The sequence below is a fragment of the Tursiops truncatus genome, chromosome 6 (genome assembly GCF_011762595.2).
Source record: "Tursiops truncatus isolate mTurTru1 chromosome 6, mTurTru1.mat.Y, whole genome shotgun sequence".
Lineage (NCBI taxonomy): Eukaryota > Metazoa > Chordata > Mammalia > Artiodactyla > Delphinidae > Tursiops > Tursiops truncatus.
The window spans coordinates 94,734,739-94,760,587 of record NC_047039.1 but is presented as its reverse complement, the minus strand read 5'-3'; the positions used below and the strand labels follow the sequence as shown (position 1 = coordinate 94,760,587).

General features: G+C 46.0%; 1 protein-coding gene and 1 pseudogene across 16 annotated transcripts in view; one reads left to right on the top strand and one right to left on the bottom strand.

The window, feature by feature from the left end:
- SNX30 (sorting nexin family member 30) overlaps positions 1-25,849 on the bottom strand; it is a 132,188-nt gene that overhangs the window by 21,137 nt on the left and 85,202 nt on the right. For all 16 annotated transcript variants that reach the window (XR_012332633.1, XR_012332634.1, XR_012332635.1 and 13 more), the window contains 2 exons: positions 10,862-10,948; positions 1,062-1,214 (listed from right to left, as the gene is read on the bottom strand). Coding sequence is in view for 5 of the 16 variants with exons in the window: in XM_073806424.1 (XP_073662525.1) it covers positions 1,062-1,214; positions 10,862-10,948 (240 nt within the window). In the remaining 11 variants the exon portion in view is untranslated. The remainder of the gene's footprint in view (positions 1-1,061; positions 1,215-10,861; positions 10,949-25,849) is intronic.
- Positions 1,333-1,857, top strand: LOC101322025 (ubiquitin-like protein FUBI pseudogene; annotated as a pseudogene).

Genomic DNA, 25,849 nt, shown 5'->3' with positions numbered 1-25,849 from the left:
GGGTCCCATGAGAAAGGTACTGAGGAGAGGCGTACGCCACCTTCCCCCTTCCCTGTGAAACAGCCCTTACTAAGACCTGGCAAGTAAGGGCCATTCCATGACTTTCTTCCTTAACCCTCCTCCCGATCAAGATGCAGACACACTGCCTCTGCACAGCAGCCAGAACCAGCAAAGCTTTTGAAAAAGACGGATTCTTCCAGCTTGAGATGACGACGTGTTTCTAGAATTGTGATGGGAGTAGCTGAGTTAATGCTTGTTCAGCTTGATTTTAAGTCTACAGGTTACTCGTTGAATTACCACTGGGCCATTCTTCGTCGATAACTTTAAGCTTTAAGGAATATGGGAATTCGTCAGCAGCAATGACCTAGGGTTGGACACGCTAGGAGCAAACGTTGAGGATACTCCGCTGCAGCCTGATGACAGCTGCGTGTGTGTGAGGGTGGCGGGCAGGACGCCTACCTTGAAGTCCACAGCTTAAGGGGACTCAGCAAAAAAACTGTTTTTAAAAGTTTTCTTTTGTAATCCTACATCCCTTTGTTTTAGGTACTTAAAAACAGTACTTCAAAGTCTATTTTTAAAAAAGAAACAGTATTTTGATAAGGGGTCTCTAGGCTTCACCAGATGACCAAAGGGACCCACAGCACAATGAAGGGAAGAACCCCTGTGTGAAGAACCACAGAACAGCTTAAAGGAACCCCGAAGCCTCTATCAACTGGGGACATCCCTGCGCTGTAGGCCTGACTGACTGGGAAGCAGCCGCTGGAAGGGCTAAAGGGCTTGGAGGATAAAACTGCTGCTTCCATCAGCAGGGTGTGCAAGTGAAACTCCTGTGGGCACCCAGGCCCCCCCCCGCCCACCCCCCGGCTTCCAAACCCAGCACCACATCTAGCACAGCAGGGTGAGGACACACAGGGGTTGCTAAGACTAAACACGTAAACTAAGGGAAGGAGATGGGCCCGGCAGGACCCTTCTGGACTTCTGGCAGGCCCCGACCAGAGGCTCTGGCCATTAGAAACGCTTCCTCAAGGAGAAGACTGTCATCCTGTCAGCCTGCTCATTACCTTCTCATAATACTGGATGTTCTTGTCGGCCATTCCCATGAGCAGCTGCCGGAAGTCCTGCCTCTTGCTGTTCTGCCACCTCTCCATGTCGGCTTTCAGATCAGCATTGAAACACTCCATCCGATCCTGACATTTCTCCACATTTGCTGGTACCTGGAAGGGGGATGCATACACAGGAGCTCTGTATGTGTGACGGGTACCTCATGCCCCTATGCTCACACATTTGTGAGAGGCCAGATTACTGCCTTAAAATGCCACGGCTCTTTCTCGACTCCATCTTCGCGGTAGCGGCAGCGGTATCTGCGGTTCAGTCGCCAACATGCAGCTCTTTGTCCGTGCCCAGGAGCTACACACTCTCGAGGTGACCGGCCAGGAGACGGTCGCCCAGATCAAGGCTCATGTAGCCTCATTGGAGGGCATCGCTCCAGAAGATCAAGTGCTGCTCGTGGCAGGCACGCCCCTAGAGGATGAGGCTACCCTGGGCCAGTGTGCGGTGGAGGCTCTGAGCACTCTGGAAGTAGCCGGCCGCGTGCTTGGAGGTAAAGTCCATGGTTCCCTGGCCCGAGCTGGGAAAGTAAGAGGTCAGGCACCAAAGGTGGGCAAACAAGAGAAAAGAAGACGAAGACGGACCGGGCCAAGAGGCGTATGCAGTACAACCGGCGCTTTGTCAATGTTGTGCCTACCTCTGGCAAGAAGAAGGGCCCCAATGCCAACTCTTAAGTCCGTTGTCATCTTGGCTGGCTTTCTCTAATAAAGTCACTTAGCCCGATAAAAAAAAAAAAAAAAAGAAAGAAAATGCCATGAACACACTCCCTCCTCTGGAGGCATTTATTTGTAGGCACAGCCTTGGGTTTCCAGATGTTAGAAAGAATTCTGAAAAGTGCTATCCTGACCCAAATTTTTAAACCCATCCAAGCCAAACAGTGACTTGTGGGGGAAACACCTGCCTGTTTACAAACAGGAAGAAGAAACGCTGTGATTCAGAGTCATATGTCTTTGGCCCCTTTTAGGACTCACCCATCCAAAAATGAAAATGTGTGCAGATTTTGCAAGTGTACAGCAGTAGCTGGTATTGCGCTGCTATTCTCCTAGGCCCCATATTGAAACTAGAAAAGAGGGTTTTCCATATAACATGAACTGTTCCATTAACCGTGACGTTTTGGTGATGCCTCTCTCCATTAACCAGAGAATGCACTGCAATAAGACTACTGGCCCACTTTATAAATCAACTGGAGACTTGTCCACACAATCCCCAGATAGCAGATAATCAAAAATAAAGAACTAAAATTGGGTAAGTCTGGGGAAATGGAAAGAAAGGTGTTTATGCATGTCAAAAACCGTGAAATACAAAGAAGAAATATACAGCAGGCTATTCCTAGTATTTCTTAAGGAAGTTTAGAAGGCTTTCTCAAAACGGAACTAGGTCCCCTGAATTTCACAACTTTCACTTTGCTTTGGTGAGTTTCATCCATCCTACACAGCTAGAAAGAAAATACCCAATATTATAAGAAGGTAATGGGAAATGATCACCCTGGTACCCAAAGCACAAAGCTGGCTTCTCTCCTAACACAGGAGCTCCACTGGACTTTGATGGTGCGTGGGAGGAGGGGGGCGGCCAACATGCCCAAAGCTGGGTCACACACCCGCCTGCCAAATGCTTTCCCAAAACAAGTGAGGCCTTGTACATTTTGTGTGCTGGGGCCTCTGATCCCAAATGTAACCATCAAGGTCAATCTCTACCAACCAGGGAAGTTTTATACCCAGACCTTATGGGCAGGAGCTGACCCAGAAACACCTCAGGCAAGGCCAAGCCTGAGGGAGCCAACGCCTTCAGGGCTTCCAAAGTGCTGAGGGCACTTAGCCGTCTGCCACCTAGACCATTTGGCCATGGCTGCAGTACACAGGAGCAGGGAAAGTGGAGCCGCCTAGGTGAGGGGATTCAAATGTGCCTGGCACAGGCACTAAACTTGGGAGAGACATGGATGAGTCAGAGAGGAAGGTATACAGTCAGTCATCCTGAGAGACTTAAAAGCAAGGAACTTTGGGGAATTCCCTGGCGTCCAGTGGTTAGGACTCGGTGCTTTCACTGCCATGGGCCCAGATTCTATCCCTGGTTGGGGAACTAAGATCCCACAAGCCGCTCAGCATGGCCGGAAAAAAAAAAAAAAAAAAACCAGTAACAAGGAACCTGTTTTTTGGGGGTGGGGGTAGGGGAGCGTTCTCCAAAGCACTTAAACTTCCGGAAGAAATTTTTAAAAGGACTCGATTTTCCCTCCTGATCTAGGACTGAAGTCACTTTGCCTTCCCCTGCTGACTGACCTGTTACTGTTGGCCACCTTGAGGGAAACCAAAGTGTAAACAAGAGTGCCCTGGCTTTGCCTCTCCAGAGCCATTCCCTGACAAACATCCCAGGAACAAGCCTCAACAGGCACCCAGCGAACCAGCCTCTGGGCTGACCTCCCTTCCCTCCCCGCAGGCACAGGCCAGTTCCCTTCTTCCTCTCCTGGCCACTGCTCATTTTAGCATCTGGGGAAAAGTGCCCACGATCAACTTCCTGTTTAGTTAACTACTGCAGCAAGGAGGAAAGCAAAGCTCTGAGAGGAAAACCTCCTGGGACACGGTGAGAAGAGAGGAGCTAGGCTCTCTGATTCCAAGGAGTGCTCACCTAGCAAAGATTCCTGGGTCTGGTCTGAGCATGGAAACTCTGGACTGCATGATTGCCTGAGCCTCGATGTGGGAAGTATTTTTTAGCTTATCATTTTCCCAACACACTCCACGCTGGGTACAGAGGGAAAGTGCTTAGGTCTCAGCAGGCGAATCTCATCTCAAGTCACCCAGTCTAGTTGGGAAGAAAATGAACATGGCTGGACACTGCGGGGAGATGTTTCGAGCGCTTTCACTTCACTTGGAGCCTGTGATACGCACACTGTGAGGAGCAGCTGGAGGCTGAGGACAGCTTGGATGGGGGAGCCGGCTTCCCTGAAGAGGCGACTCTTCAAAGATGATGGAAGTGGGGCCTGTGACTCCAGAGGGATGGTACATGCAAGTGACAGAGATGAGACAACACCTGGACCCACCTCAGGAACAGCCAGCTCACAGGCCACAGAGCCCTCAAAGGCAGAGAGACAGAGAGAGCCCCAGCTGGCGGGGAGCAGATGAGAAACCTGGGGCTCTTCCTGAAGGCCAGGGGTTCTGAGGCCCATTTAACTCAGGAGTCCTTTTTGGAAAATAGAAACGCCTTGTGCTTCCTCTTACTATAGAGACAGTTCTAGAGCCAGACTTCCAGGGTGTGAATACTGCATCTACCACTTCCTAGATGGGTGACGTTGGGCCTCTCAACGCCTCAGTTTCTTTTTCTGGATGATACCCTCCACCTTATAAGGTTGGAATGAGGTTAGATGAGGCAGTACATGCATAAAACTCCTGGTACCTGGCATGTGTTAAGCGCCGAACCAATTATTTGTTAGTTCTGATCAGTATCAATACTGTAAAGCGCTGTTCACAAAAGATAATCTATCATTTGCATAACCCCTCAAGTCAAGAATATTTTACTGAACGTTATTCCATGTCACATCAAAAGGTTTCTTTTTTATTTTCCAAATATAAAATATTATAATACGACTAAACATGTTCTTTCAAACTTCATGCCACCCTTCACCCATGCTACCTCACCCCAAGATTTCACCAGAGATGAGAGATGAGTCAACACCAAACTATACTGGCCTGTGATCACCCTCAGTACCCTGGAGCCAGGGTGATGGCTGAAATACCAGAAGGGACAGATCAGACCAAACTGGTGGAGACAGAACTGACAGATTTGGCAACCAACAGCACACAAGAAATAAAACATAGGAAGTCAGAGAGGAGACTAAAGTTTGGGTGGCAGTAGTCCACCATACGGCTCACGGTAAAGGACAGGTCCACAGACCAGATAAAGGAGGTAGCTGCAGCCATGGGAAGGGTGAGACCTCCCTCCACAAGAGGGGGCTGAGACAACTCAATAACAAAAACAAAGAACCCATTTTAAGATGAGTAAAGGTCTCCAACAGACATTTCTCTCAAGAAGTTATATAAATCGCCAACAAGCACATGAAAAGATGCTCCCATCACAAATCCTTAGGGGAATGCAAATCAAAACCACCTCACGTCCATTAGGACGGCTACTGTTAACAAACCAACCAACCAGAAAATACAAGGAATGGCAAGGATGGAGAAAATTGGAACCTTTGCACATGTGGAAGAGAGTATGGCAGTTCAACAAAAAATTATAGAATTACCGTATGATCCAGCAATTCCACTTCTAGGTATATACCCAAAAGACTGAAAGCAGGGCCTCAAAGAGATATCTGTACACCCACGTTCCCTGCAGCATTATTTGCAAAAGACATAAGATGGAAGCTACTAAAGTGTTCGTCCACAGATGAATGGATAAATAAAATGCGATATACACCTACAATGTAATATCATTCAGCCTTAAAGAGAAAGAAAATTCTGACACCTGCTACGACATGGATGAACCTTGAGGGCATTATGCTAAGTGAAACAATCCAGTCACAAAAAAACAAATACTACTTCATTATAACTGCCTATAAGCGATACCCAGAGTAGTCAAATTCATAGAAACAGAAAGTAGGAGAATGGTGGTTGCCAGGGACCAGAGGGAGGGGAAACAGGGCTTTGTTGTTCAATGAATATGGAGTTTCAGTTCCATAAGATGAAAGGAATTCTAGAGATTGGTTGCAACAATAATGTGAATTTACTATAACACTACTGAACTGCACAGTTAATAATGGTTAGGATGGTAAATTTTACGTTTTGTGTATTCTGCCATGATTAAAATTTTTTTTAATATATGGGGGAATAAAAGAGGGGGCTAAGGAGGGGAGAGCCAAAGGGTAGAAAAATTCATGGAAAAGCCTACATGTGTAGGCTTAATAAAGGAGTCAGCAAAAGTTACTAAGAAATATGGGCACAGAAGCAGGAAGTCAGTCAGAGACAGCAGAGCCATAGAAGCACAAGGGTGGAGTAGGTTAGAAGAGGGAGGAGATGCGAGGGCTTAAAAAGAAGAGAATAAGAGAGATTGCGTGAGCTGCCTGAAGTGACCAGCTGCTGAAGTTGCCCAACTGCGGAGGAGGGCTGCTGGCAGCAGGTGCTTGGGCTTGCATTCCTCTCACTTTTGTTTCTTTCTGGATGGTGTCTTTGTGACAATCGATTCACTGACTAGTAACACCCTGCATTCCTTCCTAACTCAATGTTCTGATTTTTTGACTGAGGTACTGTTATCGAGTTATGCTACCTTGTACCTGCAGCAGGTAGAGATGGGAATAGCCGATGCTAACGGTCAGGTGTTGCTGATCACAAGATACCAAGAAGGGAAAAGAATCTCCAGACAAGACTTCAAAACACAACAATTTCTAAACAGAGGACAAGACTGCATTCTTCACATTGGTTCCCCTACCTCTCGTGAGAAGTTCCATTACAGAATATTGGTTGTGGAACGATGGGAGAAGGGTAACACGGGATGAGATTCAGCACGTGTGTGCTGGAGAGCAGGGTGGTAATGTGAATTCACTCAACATTCACTGAAAAATGTATTAATGAACTCTTTCCACGTGCCAGGCATCTCTCAGCCCTACGATATGGATCTCTACCTAAGTATCCTTCTTGGAGCTAGGCTGGAGGCATCACATTATCTGCTCCCATGAGGGCAGTAGGTTAATAAAGTCCCCAAAGATTATATAAGGCAGACATGATCCCAGTATCGGGGGAGAGGTGCCAGGACCAATGACAGAGCCAATTCAAGACGGTTGTCTTCTCGGCTATATGCCACTAAGTGAAAAGCAGGGCACAGCTTCCTAACTGGTGCTGTGTGAACAACAGCAATATTATCCCCCCAGCCCTCTGGGAAGCCAGAGTTCCAGGCTGGTCACCTCCAGTATCAAGCAACCTGGTCTTTGATCTCAGTGCGCCATACAAATATTTTCATTTTCTATGGAAGCTGTGAGATGAACAGAAGTTGAGGAAACACTGAGGCAGGGTAAAGATTGAGAAGAGGCTACTGAATTTGGCACATAGGAAGTCACTGGTGCCCTGAAAGAATGCTTTGAAAAAAAAATACATAAAAAGAAACAAGCTTCAGAGAATGGCAGCTGAGGAGGGAAAAGCGAGCGCCCAAGTGGAGAGCGGACGCAATGAGAACAGGAGCCACGAGCTCCCCAACACCCGCTGAATGGACTAGCAGACACAGACGGAAGAGCCAGCGGCAGGCCCAGGTTCTCTGCCCAGTCCCTCTAGCATCAGCCGTGCATCTTACAAAAGCCAGAAGCCTCACCCCTCAGTGAAGCAAAGATTGCTGGGAGCCCTTGTGGTGGGGATAAAGGGCTCCCACTTTGGAACCAGACACATCCGTGGCCCAATTCCAGCTCCACCGTGTGTGAGCATTGGCGTGTAAGTCATATAACTCCCCTGAGCGCTGGTTCCTCATCTTACAGATGAGGAACCGCATTGACAGAGGCTGTTATAGGAATCCAGTAAGGGAGGTGACAGAGTCCTGCCCTTCTGTGGCCGATGAGTCTGGTTTCCTAAGCTAGGCTGAGATCACAGCCGCCGTGGACAGGACTGGGAATTATCAGGTGTGTGTCTCCTCACTTGTCGAAAGTATCTGGAAACAACAGATACCCCTGCAAAACTCTCAGGTCTGCCGAAGCGCCGTATTAACGAGTCTCCCTGTTCCTATCTGCTACTTCACAGCTGGAGTTCTTGCTCTCTGCCACATCCTCCCCATTCCAGAATGTGCACCATTCTGGTGATTCTAGGAGACTCTGAAGGTCCACAGCCTTCAAGAGGCCTGTCCCACTGACCGCAGGTGCTCCTTCCTCTCCTCACCTGCTCTCACCCCGAGGAGCGGCACTTCAGCCCCTCTCGCGGTCCGCTCCGCCCGGCGCCGCACCACAACACCTCAGCTCCACGATGACGCTGCCCACTCCCAGCAGCCTCTTCACCTGGCCCGTAGCCAGTACAAGCTACCAGTGGGTCAGGGCCTGAAATACTCCCTCTCTTTCTTTCTCTTTTAACCTTGTATGAAGCATTCTCTCCTAGCATCCCTTCTTCTTTTATTTTTGAACCAGCGACCTGTGAATATATTAGCATTTGAAAAGAGTCAAATGCAGAATAAAATGTGCAGGTTCCCCCCATGGTTTACCCTCCTATGAGTCCACAACAGACTGTGCATGCTTCCCGTCCAGTTTTAAATGCCATCCCTCAGCCCCCCTGTGTTTCTAGTAATAGCTTTATCTCAAGCTTCTAAGGAGGGGCAAATTCTCAGATTTCCCCCAGTCTGTGGTCCTGACAGATGCAGCAGAAGGCAGCCAGCCGCCCCCCCACCCCCAGCTGAGTGCCTGTAATTTCTCCAACCTCAAAATTAAAGTGAGGAAGGCCAAGCCTGCAAAAGCAAAGCTCCATCTTCCTGAGAATAAGCCACCTCGGGGTCTGCTGAGTTTCGTCAGCCTAAAAACAAAGCAAAACTTCAAATTCTGCGACACAAACGTTTCCCTTCAGCTCTAGCGGCCTCACCGCTGCCTGCCCTCAGCACACGCCGAGAAGCTGCAGCCACGGGGCCCTCCGTCCGGCAGCTGGAGCCACGGGGCTCAGTCCTCTGGCCTCAGATGTCCACGCCAGTGTGAAATCCCGGTGAGGGACACGGAGACCCAAGAGGCCATTTCCTTCTTCTGGGTTACAGAGAAGTGACCTCCCCATGGCTTCACATAAAATCAACTTTCCCTCACTCCTCAGAGCAACATTTCAAGATTTCACCTCAAAACAGAATCAGCCCCAAGATTCCCTCAGATCTTCTGTTAACATGCCCAGACCCGGCGCCTCCCTGTGAAAACTATCTTTCAGTGGGAATCGGGAAAGTGAAGCTCAAAACATAAAACAATAAACAAAGCACAGAAAAATCTTAAGCTACTCATTTCCTACAACAGGTCTCTCCCTGCTGATGGGTGGTCAGGGAGGAAAGACGCTCAGGAGGCGTGGAGAAGCAGGGGACACTTTGGGACACAAGGAAACGATGCCCCCAACAGTGCAGTGAGAAAAAACATTTTTAATAATTAAGAAAAAAAAAAGTGGCAACAAACCCAGAAAATGAAGCTCTCATTCAGCAGTCCTACTAGAGGCAACAGGAGCTAGTTTGGAAAACAGAGGATCTACCAATGAAGCACCTGTTACTACATCAGACACTGGGCTGATTTTTCCACCTTCACAGCAATCACACGTACGCATCCCACAAAGGCTAATGAGCAAACCAGTCCAAGCTGGGGGACAGAGCTGGGATTCAAACCCAGGGCCATGTGATTCTAAGTTCTGTGCTCTGTCTACCAAACCATGGTTGACTTGGACAGGCTGCCAACTGAGCCCTCCTTTGCCCACCAAAGTAGTGGCTGCCCCAGACCCTAAACTGGAGACACAATTTCTGCTGCCCCCACCATTGGATCCCACTCACGGGTACATGGTCGGGACAGCCCCTGTTTTGTTCAGTATCACCACTGCTAAATCAGTAGCCAAGTTCACTCTGGTGTGGCTCCCACGAGAGAGAAGGAAGACAAACTCCGCCTCCCCACGGTGTGCTGAGAGGGTATAGGTGTGTTTGGGACCTACTGGTTGGTCTCCTTGGCTAGAAAGAAACCCTTCCCCATCTCGTAAGGACTCCTGTGGCCACGAGGATGAGTCGTATGGATAAGTGATGCTCCAGGGAGGTGAGAACAGCAGCAGCAGGAAGATTTCAACACTCCCTGGGAGGAGAAGGGAAGTCACCCAGGCCAGCAAGAAGGGTAGAGCACGAGGTGGGAGCTCTCCCAGGTGGAACACGTGAGCCAGAAACAGCTGTTTCCTCTGCTCTGTCTGCTCCAGAGTGGGTGTGACCTGCAGGCAGCCAGCAATCCAGGGCACAGTCAACATTTAATTCGGCCTATTACTCATAACCTTTAGCTCCTGTCTTTGGAAAGGAACTGTCCCCAGTAGGGCTGAACATTACTAAATGCCAAAACCAGCCTCTGACAAAGCTTGCATTCGGTGCTGAGCAGGTACGAATGCTGACAGAACTATTTAAGTGACATCATTTAAATACAGGACCTTCAGCTTCCAAACTAGGCTAGTGGCAGAACTTGCTGTCTTTCCTTCCCTCCCTAGCCAGGAAGAGTGACTTCTATACTTATATTTAGAAGCTAAATTGTTAAGAGTGAACTTTTTAAATACAGCATTCCACGTCATCCCTTTAAGTGACACTGAGACGTGGGCTCAGCAGGCCGTGTTCCACAATATCAGAGGGACAGCTAGGAATTAGTCGGCGGGCCGGGCTGCTGAAGACAGAGGGCAGCTGTGCACACAGTGCTGTAAAAGTGCTCACTCTCAGCTTCTGTGCTTTTCTCCTCCTGGGTTGGTTACAGTTTGTGGACCAGTCCACAAATCACACTTCTGAGAACACTGATCTAGACTGTTCTTCCCCAGTCTCCTCAGCCCCATTTCATAGACAGGAACTGCCTATAAATGGCAGAGCTGGAAACCTTAAATAAAAAAAATAAAAAAAAAAAAAAAAACAGGAAACAGCAGGAGAGTCAACCGCCAACGTACATTAGACATAAAAGGGAGCAAAAAGAGGAAAAGAACAGCATCAACCCCGCCCAGCTAGCACTGACCATCTTGGTCATATGGATCTAGGGACACGAATTCGCTCGTCATCCGGGGGGCATCACTGCCGGAAGCCCAGAGCAGCCCGCCCGCCCACCCCGGGCAGTTCCCCTGACCTTGGGCCGCTCTTCCTTCCTCAGAGCCACAGCTTCCAGTTTGGCTTCGTACTCGGCTTGCACTTGGTCCCTTTTCTTCAGCACGCTCTGTGGGAGGGAGAAAGGGCAGCGTGAACACAGCTGTTGCTTCTGTACCCCGTTCCTCCTTGAATCATGGCCCCAGCCAGCCAAGTGCTCCTAGGACGGTCTGGCTGCAGCATGACACAGGCTCTGGAGGCAGCAGGGGTGGAGGAGGGAGAGAGGGAGAACCGTGCTCAGAGACGGAGCTTTCTAGCACGGTAACTCAGCCTGACGCTGAAAGCGACAGAGGCCTGGGAAAGGGCGAGGTAGGGGGAGCGGTGCCCACCAGCAGGCATGCGCACAGGGAGAACTCAGCTGTGCCAAGACGTGGAGCCTGGCAGGTGACAAGGCGGGACGTTCTCTGAACCGTTAATGAGAAAGTCTAAGTCACGAGAGTTCTTGTCTCTTTAATTCACTGAGTTGACCCCTGGTGGACTGATTTGCTCATTGATCATTATTAGCCACTTATCTGTCCTCCACTCTGGGCCAGTTATGCAAAGAGCAAAGAGACACAGCTCGTATTTGAGGGGTTCCAGCTAAGGGAGAGGTTCAGACACGGCAGGAGGCTGCTTGTGCTCGAAGAGCCACGGACGAGGCCAGAAGCCCTGCAACCATGCGGCGAGCCCGCCAGAGTGAGCGGTGATGGGAGCCAGGCTGGGTGGAACAAGGCGGAGGCAAGCCAGGCACCCAGAATGCAAAATTTAAGGAGACCCTCAGTCTTGGGCCCTGTGCAAGTTCAAGGTTGGCACCTGAGCGTGTTTCCCTAAATCTGTGCCCTGGGCGCCTCCCTCGCCTCATCTGCTCCTGGCTCTGCCGCTAAGACCTCACCAGATACAACAGAAAAGGATCGGTTTCATCCCAGGGTTTCTTTTTTCTTCTTTTAGTAGAACCACAAATGACAAATGAAGAGTAATAAGAACTTTCTTTGCCACTAACTCAGAAGACACAAACTGCTGTGAGAGCTTCGAATCTCACGCTCTCTGGCAGAGCATGGAGTCCGGGCAGGAAGGAGCCATTCCTTGGCTAAAGAAGTGGACACCCTGTGTCCCTAGCACGTGCTAAAAGGTGATGAGTGACTGAATCACTGACAACGCTCTGATGCTTCTAATGGAAGGCGTCAGCATGGGGAACCTCAAGTCTCCCCTAAGTATTTACTTGGAAAAGTGTTTCACCACTAGAAGAACGTGAAGTAAAACTTGCAATAGCTTCCCTTTTCATTGCTTGTCACTCAGCATTCTCTTCGGCGCTCTGAAGTTACCTCCCCACACTAATCAGCCTCTGAGCAGGAACACTGATGGTGCTGTTCATAGCACCTTGTGTTGTGATGGAAACGTTCCATGATCTGCACTATCCAGTACAGCGGCTGCTCGTCCCACGTGCTGACTGAGCTCTTGAAATGTGGCTGGTGTGACTGAGGAACTGGATTTAAATTTTTATTAATTTTACCTGATTTGATTAAACTGAAATAACAGGACTTCCCTGGTGGTCCAGTGGTTAAGAATCTGCCTTCCAATGCAGCAGATGTGGGTTCGATCCCTGGTCGGGGAACTAAGATCCCACAGGCCGCGGGGCAACTAAGCCCACACGCCACAACTCCTGAGCCCGTGAGCCACAATGAGTGAGGCTGCATGCTGCAACTACCGAGCCCGTGTGCTCTGGAACCTGTGTGCCACAACTACAGAGCCCGCACGCTCTGGAGCCTGCATGCCACAGCTAGAGAGAAGCCCGCACACCACAACTAAGACCCGACACAGCCAAAAATAAAATTAAATAAATATTTAACTGAAATAGCCACCCATGGCAAGGGGCTGCCATACTGAACAGAACAAATCAATAAAGTAAAAAAACAGAACAAAAAAACAGGGGTCCTTTCTGGATTTCACAGAGCCGAAAGCATTCTAAATCTACTGGTCTGGTATCAGCACTAGCTGCTCTCCATGGAGACACAAATATGGTTCCCTCGGGGCCAGGGGCAGGGGCACCTAGAACCCATGCCAGGGACTCCCTTCACAGGATGCCTCACATCTTACTGGGAAAAGCGCACATCCAGGCTAGGAACAGGGTTCCAGGAACTAGGGTGAGTTGTTCCAGTGACACACCCCTGTCAGTGTGGCAAGAACCTCACAACCAAAGCTAGAAATGCTCTTAAATCAATACCTTGGGACACAGCACAGCTGTGTGTGTTGTGCTCTCTGCTGTATCCCCAGCACTTGGGTAAGTGAACGAAGGAATGTTAAGGCAAGGCAGAAACAGGGTGAGGACGGCTGTGGAGGGCGGGGCAGGGGCACGCAGAGGGGAACGCAAGTATCTCCGCACCCCTCCCCTTGTTGATTTCTGGTATCCACTAGAATCAGAGACCCCTACAGATCTCTGTGAGAAGCTCAGATGGTAAATGTCTGCAGGGACTAGCCTCCCACCCAAAACAGCAGATTCTGCCGATAAACCTGGCCACACTAGCCTGTGGTTGAGGGGGCCTGAGCCTACGATGGAGTGAAAGGGCCAAGATACTTGTCAGCATCTGCAGAGAAGTTCCTGGGGCCTCCTGTCCCCAGTTCTGCTCCAAGTCTCTCTGTAGAGGTTGCCCAGGCCCCCAGGCAGGGAGGGATGGTGAGAGGAGCCCTGTCAGCTCCACTCAGCTAAATGCATCTCCTCTCCCTACCCCCAAAGCAGGCAAGGGGGCCCCAAGATTCAGCCACACACGCCCCCTCCCACTACTGGGACCGTGCCTTCCTTGGCCCAGAGGAGAGGTAAGGGCTCTGTCTCCTCAGCCACTGCAATCCCAGCCTCGCCTGGAGCAACCAGACACTGCCTTCTCATGAAGCCTGACTGGAGGATTTGGGCTAACATCCCTGCCTCAGTGGACAGCGGAAATAACTCCCAACAACAAAAGCTCACAACGACCCTGCGGCAGTGAAAGGATGCCACTGCCATTCTACAGGCAAGAACACTACGGCACCGTGGAGGGACCTGGTTGAGGCCACACTGCTGGCTAAGAGCACGGTGGTGACTCACCCGGGCTTCTCCTGCTGCGTTCCAGGGCAGAGCGCGGTTTCTCAGCCTGCCTGCAATCCAACCAGGCTAAAGGCTAAAGGCTGGGAAACCTGTTCTGAATCAAGATAAACTGTGGAAGACTATCATCCTCGCTGGGAGCACCTTTGAACACCACGGTCGATGGTCTGTAGGGACTGGCCTCGCAGCCGAAACAGCACAGATTCTGCAGATTAACCTGGCCACACTAGCCTCTGGTTGAGGGGGCCTGAGCCTACGATGGAGTGAAAGGGCCTAGATACTGTGTCAGCATCTGCAGAGAGGCTCTTCTATCACTGAGTGACAAGCAAAAGGCATCTGTCATCTGAGCTTCTCACAGAGATCTATAGGGGTCTCTGATTCCAGTGGACACCAGAAATCAACAAGGGGAGGGGCGCGGAGATACTTGCGTTCCCCTCTGCGTGCCCCTGCCCCGCCCTCCACAGCCATCCTCACCCTGTTTCTGCCCTGCCTTAACATTCCTTCATTCACTTACCCAAGTGCTGGGGATACAGCAGAGAGCACAACACACAAAACCCCTGCCCACCTGGAGCTTACATTCTAGAGGGGAGGCAGATAACACACAAGTAAAATGTAACAATATAGCGCGTGTAAGGCAGTGCTAGGTGTCCAGGAAGAAAGATAAAATAGGAAAGGAGGATGTAAAGCACTGAGGGTTTGGGAGATGACGAATTGTACACTGGGTGGCCAGGGAGGACCGCAATGAGAGGTGACTTTTTTTTTTTAAATAAATTTATTTTCTTTTATTTATTTTTGGCTGAGTTGGGTCTTCGTTACTGCACGCGGGCTTTCCCCAGCTGCAGGGAGCAGGGGCTACTCCTCGTTGTGGTGCGCCGGCTTCTCATTGCGGTGGCCTCTCCCGCTGCGGAGCACGGGCTCTATGCCCGAGGGCTTCATTAGTTGTGGCAGACGGGCTCTAGAGCACAGGCTCAGCAGTTGTGGCGCACGGGCCCAGCCGCTCCGCGGCACGTGGGATCTTCCCGGACCAGGGCTCGAACCCGTGTCCCCTGCATTGGCAGGTGGATGCTCAACCACTGCGCCACCAGGGAAGCCCGAGAGGTGACTTTTAATTAGAGAAACGGAATACATTTCTCTCAAACGCTATATATATTTTTTAATGTAGAGCATTTCATCACAATTTCAAAATGATCCTAGTAATCTGCAACTTCACTACCCTTCTTTTCAAATGCAGAGGAAAAAAATGACTTGTTTCTTTAATAAATAAATTGCAAGGAAAAACAGAGGGGGAGGGATTTCTAAAATATTAAAAAAAATATATCAAGCAATGTATGGATTTTATTTATATCCCAATTTGGGAAAAAACTATAAAAACAGTGTCTGAGACAACTGGGGAAATTGAACACTAACTGGATATTTGAGGAAATATTAAGGGGAAAAAAATCTGTTTAGGTGTGATAATAATGTGGTCCTTTTTCTTTTTTAAAAGAATGCTTGCATTTCAGAGATATGTATTTTTGTATGAAGTGATGTGATGCCTGGGATTTGCTTTAAAATAACCCAGGGGGCGGGGGCTGGGAGCAGGGGGAGGAGAGCTAGAACAAGATGGACCGTGAGTGGGCGACTGTTGCAGCCGGCTGATGGGTACGTGGGGGACGGTTATACTTCCACCCTACTTTTGGATATGTTTGAATTTTTCCATGATAAAAAAGTTAAGCAATGGAAACATAACACCTGTCATCCAAAATGTTTACTTTACAAACTAACAACAGCCATTAAACAAAAGTGTTTGGAAGTTCAATCACAGATACATTCTGTGTTTTGGCTCTCAACATCTGCACTGGATTTTCTCCAAGAACGTGCCACAATGGTCAGTATCAATAGGAAAGTCCAACATCCAGGAAACAGGAAAGTCTCCACCCCCAGAGCTCATGCTCATGTCTCCCCCTGAGAAGGCTGTCGGCTCACAAACGTGGAGGAGGAGGAGAGAGCAGCCAAAAACAGCCCCAATGCAAATGGTCCACAGGTCCGGAAGGTTTTTAAGCTTCAAGTCTTTCTGTAAGAGGGACATTAGGATGCAGGGTTGACAGTACAGAATGGCTTGTATTCTGGTGCGCCAAGGGCTGACAGCCCAAAAGACCCAGGAGGAATTTGTGTAGAATAATGAGGGTTCCGTAATAAAGAAGCTCAAATGAGAATAAAAATCAAACACCCAAAACCAAACAAAACCCAGACTCACACATACAGAGAAAAGATCGGTGGTTGCCAGAGGGAAGAAGGGTTAGGAGGGTTACAAAATGGGTGAAGGGTATCAAGAGGTACAAACTTCCAGGTATAAAATAAGTAAGTGGACTTCCCTGGTGGCACAGCGGTTAAGAATCCGCCTGCCAATGCAGGTGACACGGGTTCAATACCTACCTGGTCGGGGAAAATCCCACATGCTGCGGAGCCACTAAGCCCGTGCGCCACAACTACTGAGCCTGTGCTCTAGAGACCGCGAGCCACAACTACTGAAGCCTGCGCGCTCTAAGGCCTGTGTGCCACAACTACTGAGCCCGCATGCTGCAACTACTGAAGCCCGCACAACTAGAGCCCATGCTCCGCAACAAGAGAAGCCACCGCAATGAGAAGCCTGCGCACCGCAACGAAGAGTAGCCCCCGCTCGCCACAACTAGAGAAAGTCCATGCGCAGCAACAAAGACCCAATGCAGCCAAAAATAAATAAAATTTAAAAAATAAAAATAAATAAAGTAAGTCATGGGGATGTACTGTATAGCATGGAGAAGAGTCAATAACACTATACTAACTCTGTAAGGTCACAGGGTAAATAAAGTTATTTTGGTGATTGTTTTGCAATGTATACAAATGTGGAATCATTATGTTGTACACATGAAACTAATATCATATGTCAAATATACTTCAATTTTTTAAATTTATAATAATTTAAAAAGAAATCTGACACCCGACATAGCCTTATGGCCTGTCTTTGGGTGCCCCTCTAGGAGAGCATTTTCCTATGGGGAGGAAAATTAGTCTGAACTTGGTCCTGATGACATAATTTCTGATTAAATGACTGAACTTAGGTTGCCCCATTCAACATGCTCTTTTCACATATTCATTCTTTGATGACAGACAACCTGTGAGTTAAATTTTCTAGGGCAATGTTGGTAATACTAAAACCACACATTCTGCCTTAGTTTTAAAAAATACTTGTTACAGAAAATTTGGAAAATAAAGAAAAAGGTAGAGGAGGGGGGGGAAAGCACCCACAATCTCATCTTTCAGGCACAACCAGTAACACGTTTTGTCTTTACTTCTAGTCTTTTCTCTTGAATGACTCCTTTGATGCTCCCCACTTCTCTGTGTCTCTTCCTGGCACGTCTGTTTTTCAGATGTTGGATACCTGAAATATTTTGGTCTGGCCCTCTCACTTTTATATTCTTTTTCTCTCCAATCCTCCATCTGTCTTTCTGTTTCACTTTAAAGTGATTTCCTTAACTTTTTCTGCTAACTCTTCTCTATTGATTTTGTTTTTTTATTTCTATCATGATCTTCATTTCCATGAGCTCTTTGTTTATTCTCTGGATTTTAAAAAATGCTTGTTTTATGGCTGTGACATCTCTTCTCTTTCTGAAGATACTGATTTTTTTTTCCCCTGGAAGTTTTCTTCTCCCTCAATGATGCTTTATGTTTTTCCTTCTCTGTATTTACTTGATACTCATATTAGAACCTTCCCTAATATCTGGCGACCCTTATCTGCACACTCACCTAAGAGGGAACCACTAAAAAACTGGTTGAAAGCTCTGTGACTTCGAGGTCTTGCTGACAGTTCTCTACAGGGACTCTGCTGGGTCATTTCATTGAAGATTCCCCCATCCCTCTCAATATCAGTATATTCTAGTCTCTTCTCCCAAAACCTGTTTAGATTTTTCCAAAAGGCTCTTTTAATGCTTGCAGGGAAGGTATAAGGCTGAGAGCCAAGCAGAGGAAGACGACTAAGAATCTCAAATCTCAGTAACCTTTTGCTTTAGATTTTAGGATCTTAGCCGCCACCTTTAACTTTGCCTGGCGGCTCTCGGTCCAGAGACCCTCTATTTTTTTTTTTTATCACCCTCCAGCTCTGCCCGAGTGGCAAAGCGATAGTGGCCCCTGTGTGAGGAGGGAGGACAGAATCGGAAGCTCTAACTGCTTCTGAAACAGACCCCTGACTAATCCTTCTCTTTCGCTCCATCTTTCCCTCAGTCCCGAGGTACTTGGTGCTGCCAATTCTTGACCATTTTGAAGGAGTCCCCGGTGTAAACCAGGTGGCTTCTTAGTCTTTCCCCACCATCAGCTTGGGCGGCTTTGAGTCACCTGAGTCCCTGTCACCTCTCAATTTGCTTTTAGTTCCTCACTGTACTGCGATTGTTTCCCTTCCTGCTGCTCTTTGTCTTTGCAGAAGCATACCTTTAAAAAACAATCATTCTAGTGTCATTTTGGTTTCATGAAAAAGAGGAAGTTTCAATATGTATACAGTCTGCCCTAACTCAGAATCTCAGAGTTTTAATTTTTATACTTTTCTAATTTTTAAAAACATTTGAGATCATCATGTACATTTCTACATCCTGATTCTTCACATTTTCAAGAAATCAGGCCCTCAGTCCATAATCACTTTTGTTTAGGAAGGAGGACTTTTCTCCCCGAAATCAATCTTCCAGAAAATCTTTTTGGTTTTTGAAAGGCACCAGAAGTGGGCAACCTAAAGCACTGACTAGTCACTTGACTCCTTAGCTCCGCCTTGTGGCCTCTGAGGAGAAAAGGTGGGCAGGCTGAAGAAACCATCCGGCAATTAAATAACCAGCATCTGAAAGCAGCAATCCTGGAACATTGCTCAAAGTATTTATCTCCAACTCAAACTGTCCTCAGACCCAAACTTCTGCATCCACATCTTACACCTCTAATCACGATCAGCAATGACTTCCATATTATTAAATCCGATGGCCACCATTTATCATGCTCTTTCTAAAAACACTTCTCTTGGTTTCCCTAAGGTCATCCTCTACTCTTTTTCTCCTACCACACTGACCATTCCTTCTCAGGCTACTTTCCTACTTGTTCCACCCCCTAATTAGGTGCTACACCACTAAATATTGCCAATATACACCACTAAATATTGCCACTAAATATTGCCAATATTGCCTAATTAGGTGCTACACCACTAACTATTGCCAATGCCTCAGGAAGCAGGCCTGGACTATTTACCTCGATCTCATCTCACCAGATAATCTTCTGACTCTCGTAGATTTAAACGCCATCTATACAGAAATGACTCCCAAATTTCTATGCCCACTCTAAACTCATAACCAGCTGCCATGACATCACTACTTTAATGACTAACAGGCATTTTCTTAACTGAATATGGACAAAACAACCTGATTCCCAACTGCTCAATCTGTTCCACCCCAAACTTCCTCATCTCACTAAACAGGACCACTATCAACACAGCTGCTGAAACCAAAAACCCAGGAGTCATCCTCAATTCCTCCATTTCTCACTTCACATTAATACAGCAGCAAGTCTAGTTGGCCCTTCATACAAAATATACCCCAAATCCACCCACTTCTCCAAGCTCCACCACCTCAGTTATCTGCCACCTGGCTCCCTGCAACAGTCTCCTACTGGTCTCCGGACCTCCTCTCCCCGTCCCCCACGCAACAACCCATTCTCCATACTGCAGCACTAGCTGTCTTCTTAAAGTAAAAACCGTATCCTGTCATTTCCCTGCAGGAAACTAACTGGCTTCTCTTTTATTCCTAAGTACAAAATCCAGACTCTTACCAACCATGGCCTTTAAGATATTACCGTATGTCCTGGCCTTTACTTATCTCTTTGACCTCCCCACCTGCCACCTGCTCCCTTGCTCAACTGGCCCCACTCACACTGGCCTTTACCTTATCACCCACTCTTCTGACTCTCACCTCACTAGTCATCACCAAGACCTCTGAGATAAGCATGCTCTTTGACTTGCAGATAAAACTCTCTTAAAAATAACAAGGTACATAACAATGAGCAGAGTTCCCTATGCTTTGAAAAAGAATAGATACAGGTATATGTATAACTGAATCACTTTGCTGTACACCTGAAACTATCACAACACTGTTAATCAACTATACTCCAATATAAAATAAAAAGTTAAAAAAAAAAAGATACATGACATACAATAGTTATATATCTGTAAATGTTCCAATTGCACCACACTGCCAACTTCAATATCTGCCAACTACCTGCTATGAATGAGACAGTGTGGGATATGAAGTATAGGGCTCTGCCCTAATCTTCTTAAATAAAAATTCTCCAACTCTTGGCCTGGTCATAGTGATGCCAGTACTCAAAAGGCACTGCCAGAACTTTGCTAAAGACTCTAACGTGTTCTCTTTCAGCCCGTTACTATCATAATTACATTTTACACACACATTGTGTATAGGATGTGAGCCCACGGAAGGGCTCACCTGCAGATGTCTACAGTGTGCTTAACTTGAGTCTTGAGCCTGAGGGTAACTTTGGTACCCCTCTCTCTCAAGCACTGTTCACTCCGTAGCAACTTTGGAATACACATCTTCAACCATCTTTCCAGTACAAGCTGTCCTCATTGTTCCCTGAACATTATTCATCTGTTCCACATGGCCTGATAACGACCCTCCTTTTTCGGTGCTTTCTCTCTGCCTCCAAAGGGAACAGAATGTACCCAGCCACAATTATACTTAGAGAGAGATAATTTGAGTCTCAGCTTTGAAAAGCAGGAACTGATCCAGTTTCTCTCGCCAACAGTAAAGACACAAATATAAGGTGGCTGCTCATTAGAATTGGGGCCATGGAACAGAGAAAAGATCTACCCATGGGGCTCTGCTTCTTTATCTATAAAATGAGCAAGTTAGACAAGATGAACCTTGTCTACAATCGTAGTAGTCCCCAGAAGCTATGCTCTCCAACCAGTCTAAGTGTAGACTGGGGCAGTTTCTAATGTGGACATTAAAGCATTTGATCCTTACCACTTTTGTTCTAAAATTTTACAATGATATGCTTTGCGTTGGTTCTCTGTTCATTCCTTTTGCTGGGTAGTTAACCTGTCACGGCCTTCAGCTTAGGGAGATTTTCTTGTATTATTTCTTTCATAATTTCCTTCCCTCAGTTTTCTCTGTTCTCTCAATCAGGAACTCCTATCAGTTGGATGCTGAACTTCTGAGATTAACCCTCCAGGTCTCTTATCATTCTTTCACATTTTCAGTATTTTTGCATTTTTGTTCTACTTTCCAACTACTTTTATTTTTTATACAGTAGGTTCTTATTAGTAATCTATTTTACACATAGTAGTGTATATATGTCAATCCCGATCTCCCAGTTCATCACACCACCACCACCACCCACCCCCGCTTTCCCCCCATGGTGTCCATACAACTTTTTAAAATATAAATTTATTTAATTTTTTTATTTTTGGCTGCTTTGGGTCTTCGTTGCTACACATGTGCTTTCTCTAGTTGCAGCAAGCAGGGGCTAATCTTCATTGCAGTGCGTGGGCTTCTCATTGCGGTGGCTTCTCTTGTTGTGGAGCACAGGCTCTAGGCACATGGGCTTCAGTAGTTGTGGCACACGGGCTCAGTAGTTGTGGCTCACGGGCTCTAGAGCACAGGTTCAGTAGTGGTGCACAGACTTAGCTGCTCCACAGCATGTGGAATCTTCCCAGACCAGGGCTCGAACCCATGTTCCCTGCATTGGCAGGCGGATTCTTAACCAGTGCACCACCAGGGAAGCCTGGTTGTCCATATGTTTGTTCTCTACATCTGTGTCTCTACCTCTGCCTTGCAAACCAGTTCATCTGTACTATTTTTCTAGATTCCACATATATGCATTAATATACAGTATTTGTTTTTCTCTTTCTGACTTGCTTCACTCTGTATGACAGTCTCTAGGTCCATCCACATCTCTACAAATGACCCAATGGCTGAGTAATATTCCATTGTATATATGTACCACATCTTCTTTATCCATTCGTCTGTCAATGGGCATTAAGGGTGCTTCCATGACCTAGCTATTGTAAATAGTGCTGCAGTTAACACTGGGATGCATGTGTCTTTTTGAATTATGGTTTTTCTCTGCGTGTATGCCCAGTAGTGGGATTGCTGGGTCATATGGTAATTCTATTTTTAGTTTTTTAAGGAAGCTCCATACTGTTCTCCATAGTGGCTGTATCAATTTACATTCCCACCAACAGTGCAAGAGGGTTCCCTTTTCTCCACACCCTCTCCAGCATTCACTGTTTGTATGTTTTCTGATGATGCCTATTCTAACCAGTGTGAGGTGACACCTCACTGTGGTTTTGATTTGCATTTCTCTAATAATTAGTGGTGTTGAGCAGCTTTTCACATGCCTCTTGGCCATCTGTATGTCTTCTTTGGAGAAATGTCTATTTAGGTCTTCTCTCCATTTTTGAACTGCGTTGTTTTTTTGATACTGAGCAGCATGAGCTGTTTACATATTTTGGAGATTAATCCTTTGTCCGTTGATTCATTTGCAAATATTTTCTCCCACTCTGAGGGTTGTCTTTTCATCTTGCTTATAGTTTCCTTTGCTGTGCAAAACCTTTTAAGCTTCATTAGGTCCCATTTGTTTATTTTTGTTTTTATTTCCATTACTCTAGGAGGTGGGTCAAAAAAGACCTTGCTGTGATTTATGTCAAAGAGTGTTCTTCCTATGTTTTCCTCTAAGAGTTTTATAATGTCCAGTCTTACATTTAGGTAAGACTTTAATCCATTTTGAGTTTACTTTTGTGTATGGTATTAGGGAGTGTTCTAATTTCATTCTTTTACATATAGCTGACCAGTTTTCCCAGCACCGCTTATTGAAGAGGCTATCTTTTCTCTATTTTATATCCTTGCCTCCTTTGCCATAGATTAGGTGACCACAGCTGCGTGGGTTTATCTCTGGGCTTTCTATCCTGTTCCATTGATCTATATTTCTGTTTTTGTGCTAGTACCATACTGTCTTGATTACTATAGCTTTGTAGTATAGTCTGAAGTCAGGGAGTCTGATTCCTCCAGCTCCATTTTTTTCCCTTAGGATTGGCTAATTGGGGTCTTCTGTGTCTCCATACAAATTTTAAGATTTTTTTGTTCTAGTTCTGTAAAAAATGCCATTGGTAATTTGATTGGGATGGCACTGAATCTGTAGATTGCTTTGGATAGTATAGTCATTTTCACGATATTGATTCTTCCAAGAACATGGTGTATCTCTCCATCTATTTGTGTCACCTTTGATTTCTTTCATCAGTGTCTTACAGTTTTCTGAGTACAGGTCTTTTACCTCCTTAGGTAGGTTTATTCCTAGGTATTTTATTCTTTTTGGTACAATGGTGAATGGGATTATTTCCTTAATTTCTCTTTCTGATGTTCTGTTGTTAGTGTATAAGAATGCAAGAGATTTCTGTGCATTAATTTTGTGTCCTGCAACTTTACCAAATTCATTGATTAGCTCTAGTAGTTTTCTGGTGGCATCTTTAGGATTATCTATGTATAAAACCATGTCATCTGCAAACAGTGACAACTTTACTTCTTCTTTTCTAATTTGGATTCCTTTTATTTCTTTTCCTTCTCTGATTGCTGTGGCTAGGACTTCCAAACCTATGTTGAATAAAAGTGGAGAGGGTGGACATCCTTGTCTTGTTCCTGATCTTAGAGGAAACGCTTTCAGTTTTCACCCTTGAGAATGATGTTTACTGTGAGTTTGTCACATATGGCCTTTATTATGTTGAGGTAGGTTCCCTCTATGCCCAGCCTCTGGATAGGTTTTGTCATAAATGGGTATTGAATTTTGTCAAAAGCTTTTTCTGCATCTATTGAGATGATCATATGGTTTTTATTCTTCAATTTGTTAATATGGTGTATCACATTGATTGACTTGCGTATATTGAAGAATCCTTGCATCCCTGGGATAAATCCCACTTGATCATGGTGTACGATCCTTTTAATGTGTTGTTGGATTCTGTTTGCTAGTATTTTGTCGAGGATTTTTGCATCTATATTCATCAGTGATATTAGTCTGTAATTTTCTTTTTTTGCAGTATCTTTGTCTGGTTTTGGTATCAGGGTGATGGTGGCCTCATAGAATGACTTTGGGAGTGTTCCTTCCTCTGCAATTTTTTGGAAGAGTTTGAGAAGGACGGGTGTTAGCTCTCTCTAAATGTTTGATAGAATTCACTTGTGAAGCCATCTGGTCCTGGACTTTTGTTTGCTGGAAGATTTTTAATCACAGTTTCAACTTCATTGCTTGTGATTGGTCTGTTCATATTTTCTATTTCTTCCTGGTTTAGTCTTGGAAGGTTATACTTTTCTAAGAATGTATCCATTTCTTCCAGGCTGTCCATTTTATTGGCATAGAGTTGTCTGTAGTAGTCTCTTATGATGCTTTGTATTTCTGCAGTGTTTGTTGTAATTTCTCCTTTTTCATTTCTAATTTTATTGATCTGAGTCCTCTCCCTCCTTTTCTTGAAGAGTCTGGCTAAAAGGTTTATCAATTTTGTTTATCTTCTCAAAGAACCAGCTGTTAATTTTATTGATCTTTGGTATTGTTTTCTTTGTTTCTATTTCATTTATTTTTGCTCTGATCTTTATGATTTCTTTCCTTCTACTAACTTTGGGTTTTGTTTGTTCTTCTTCCTCTAGTTTCTTTAGGTGTAAGGTTAGATTGTTTGAGATTTTTCTTGCTTTTTGAGGTACGACTGTATTGCTATAAACGTCCCTCTTAGAACTGCTTTTGCTGCATCCCATAGGTTTTGGATCATTGTGTTTTCATTGTCATTTGTCTCTAGGTATTTTTTGATTTCCTCTTTGATTTCTTCAGTGATCTCTTGGTTATTTAGTCACGTATTGTTTATCCTCCATGTGTTTGTGTTTTTTACATTTTTCTCCCTGTAATTTATTTCTGATTTCACGGCGCTGTGGTCAGAAAAGATGCTTGATATGATTTCAGTTTTCTTAAATTTACTGAGTTTTGATTTGTGACCCAAGATGTGATCTATCCTGGTGAATGTTCTGTGTGCACTTGAGAAGAAAGTGTAATCTGCTGTTTTCGGATGGAATGTCCTATAAATATCAATTAAATCTATCTGGTCTGTTGTGTCATTTAAAGCTTGTGTTTCCTTATTAATTTTCTGTCTGGATGATCTGTACACTGGTTTAAGTGAGGTGTTAAAATCCCCCACTATTATTATTATTATTTTTTTTTTTTTTGCAGTATGCAGGCCTCTCACTGTTGTGGCCTCTCCCGTTGCAGAGCACAGGCTCCGGATGCGCAGGCTCAGCGGCCATGGCTCACGGGCCCAGCCGCTCCGCGGCATGTGGGATCTTCCTGGACTGGGGCACGAACCCGTGTCCCCTGCATCGGCAGGCGGACTCTCAACTGCTGCACCACCAGGGACGCCCCCCCCCCACTATTATTGTGTTACTGTCAATTTCCTCTTTTAGAGCTGTTAGCAGTTGCCTTATGTATTGAGGTGCTCCCATGTTGGGTGTATATATATTTATAATTGTTATATCTTCTTCTTGGATTGATCCCTTGATCATTATGTAGTGTCCTTCCTTGTCTCTTGTAACATTATTTTAAAGACTATTTTATCTGATATGAGTACTGTTACTTCAGCTTTCTTTTGACTTCCATTTGCATGGAATATCTTTTTCCATCCCCTCACTTTCAGTCTGCATGTGTCCCTAGGTCCGAAGTGGGCCTCTTGTAGACAGCATATATGTGGGTCTTGTTTTTGTATCCATTCAGCAAGCCTGTGTCTTTTGGTTGGAGCATTTAATCCATCCACGTTTAAGGTAATTATCGACATGTATGTTCCTATTACAATTTTCTAAATTGTTTTGGGTTTGTTTTTGTAGGTCCTTTTCT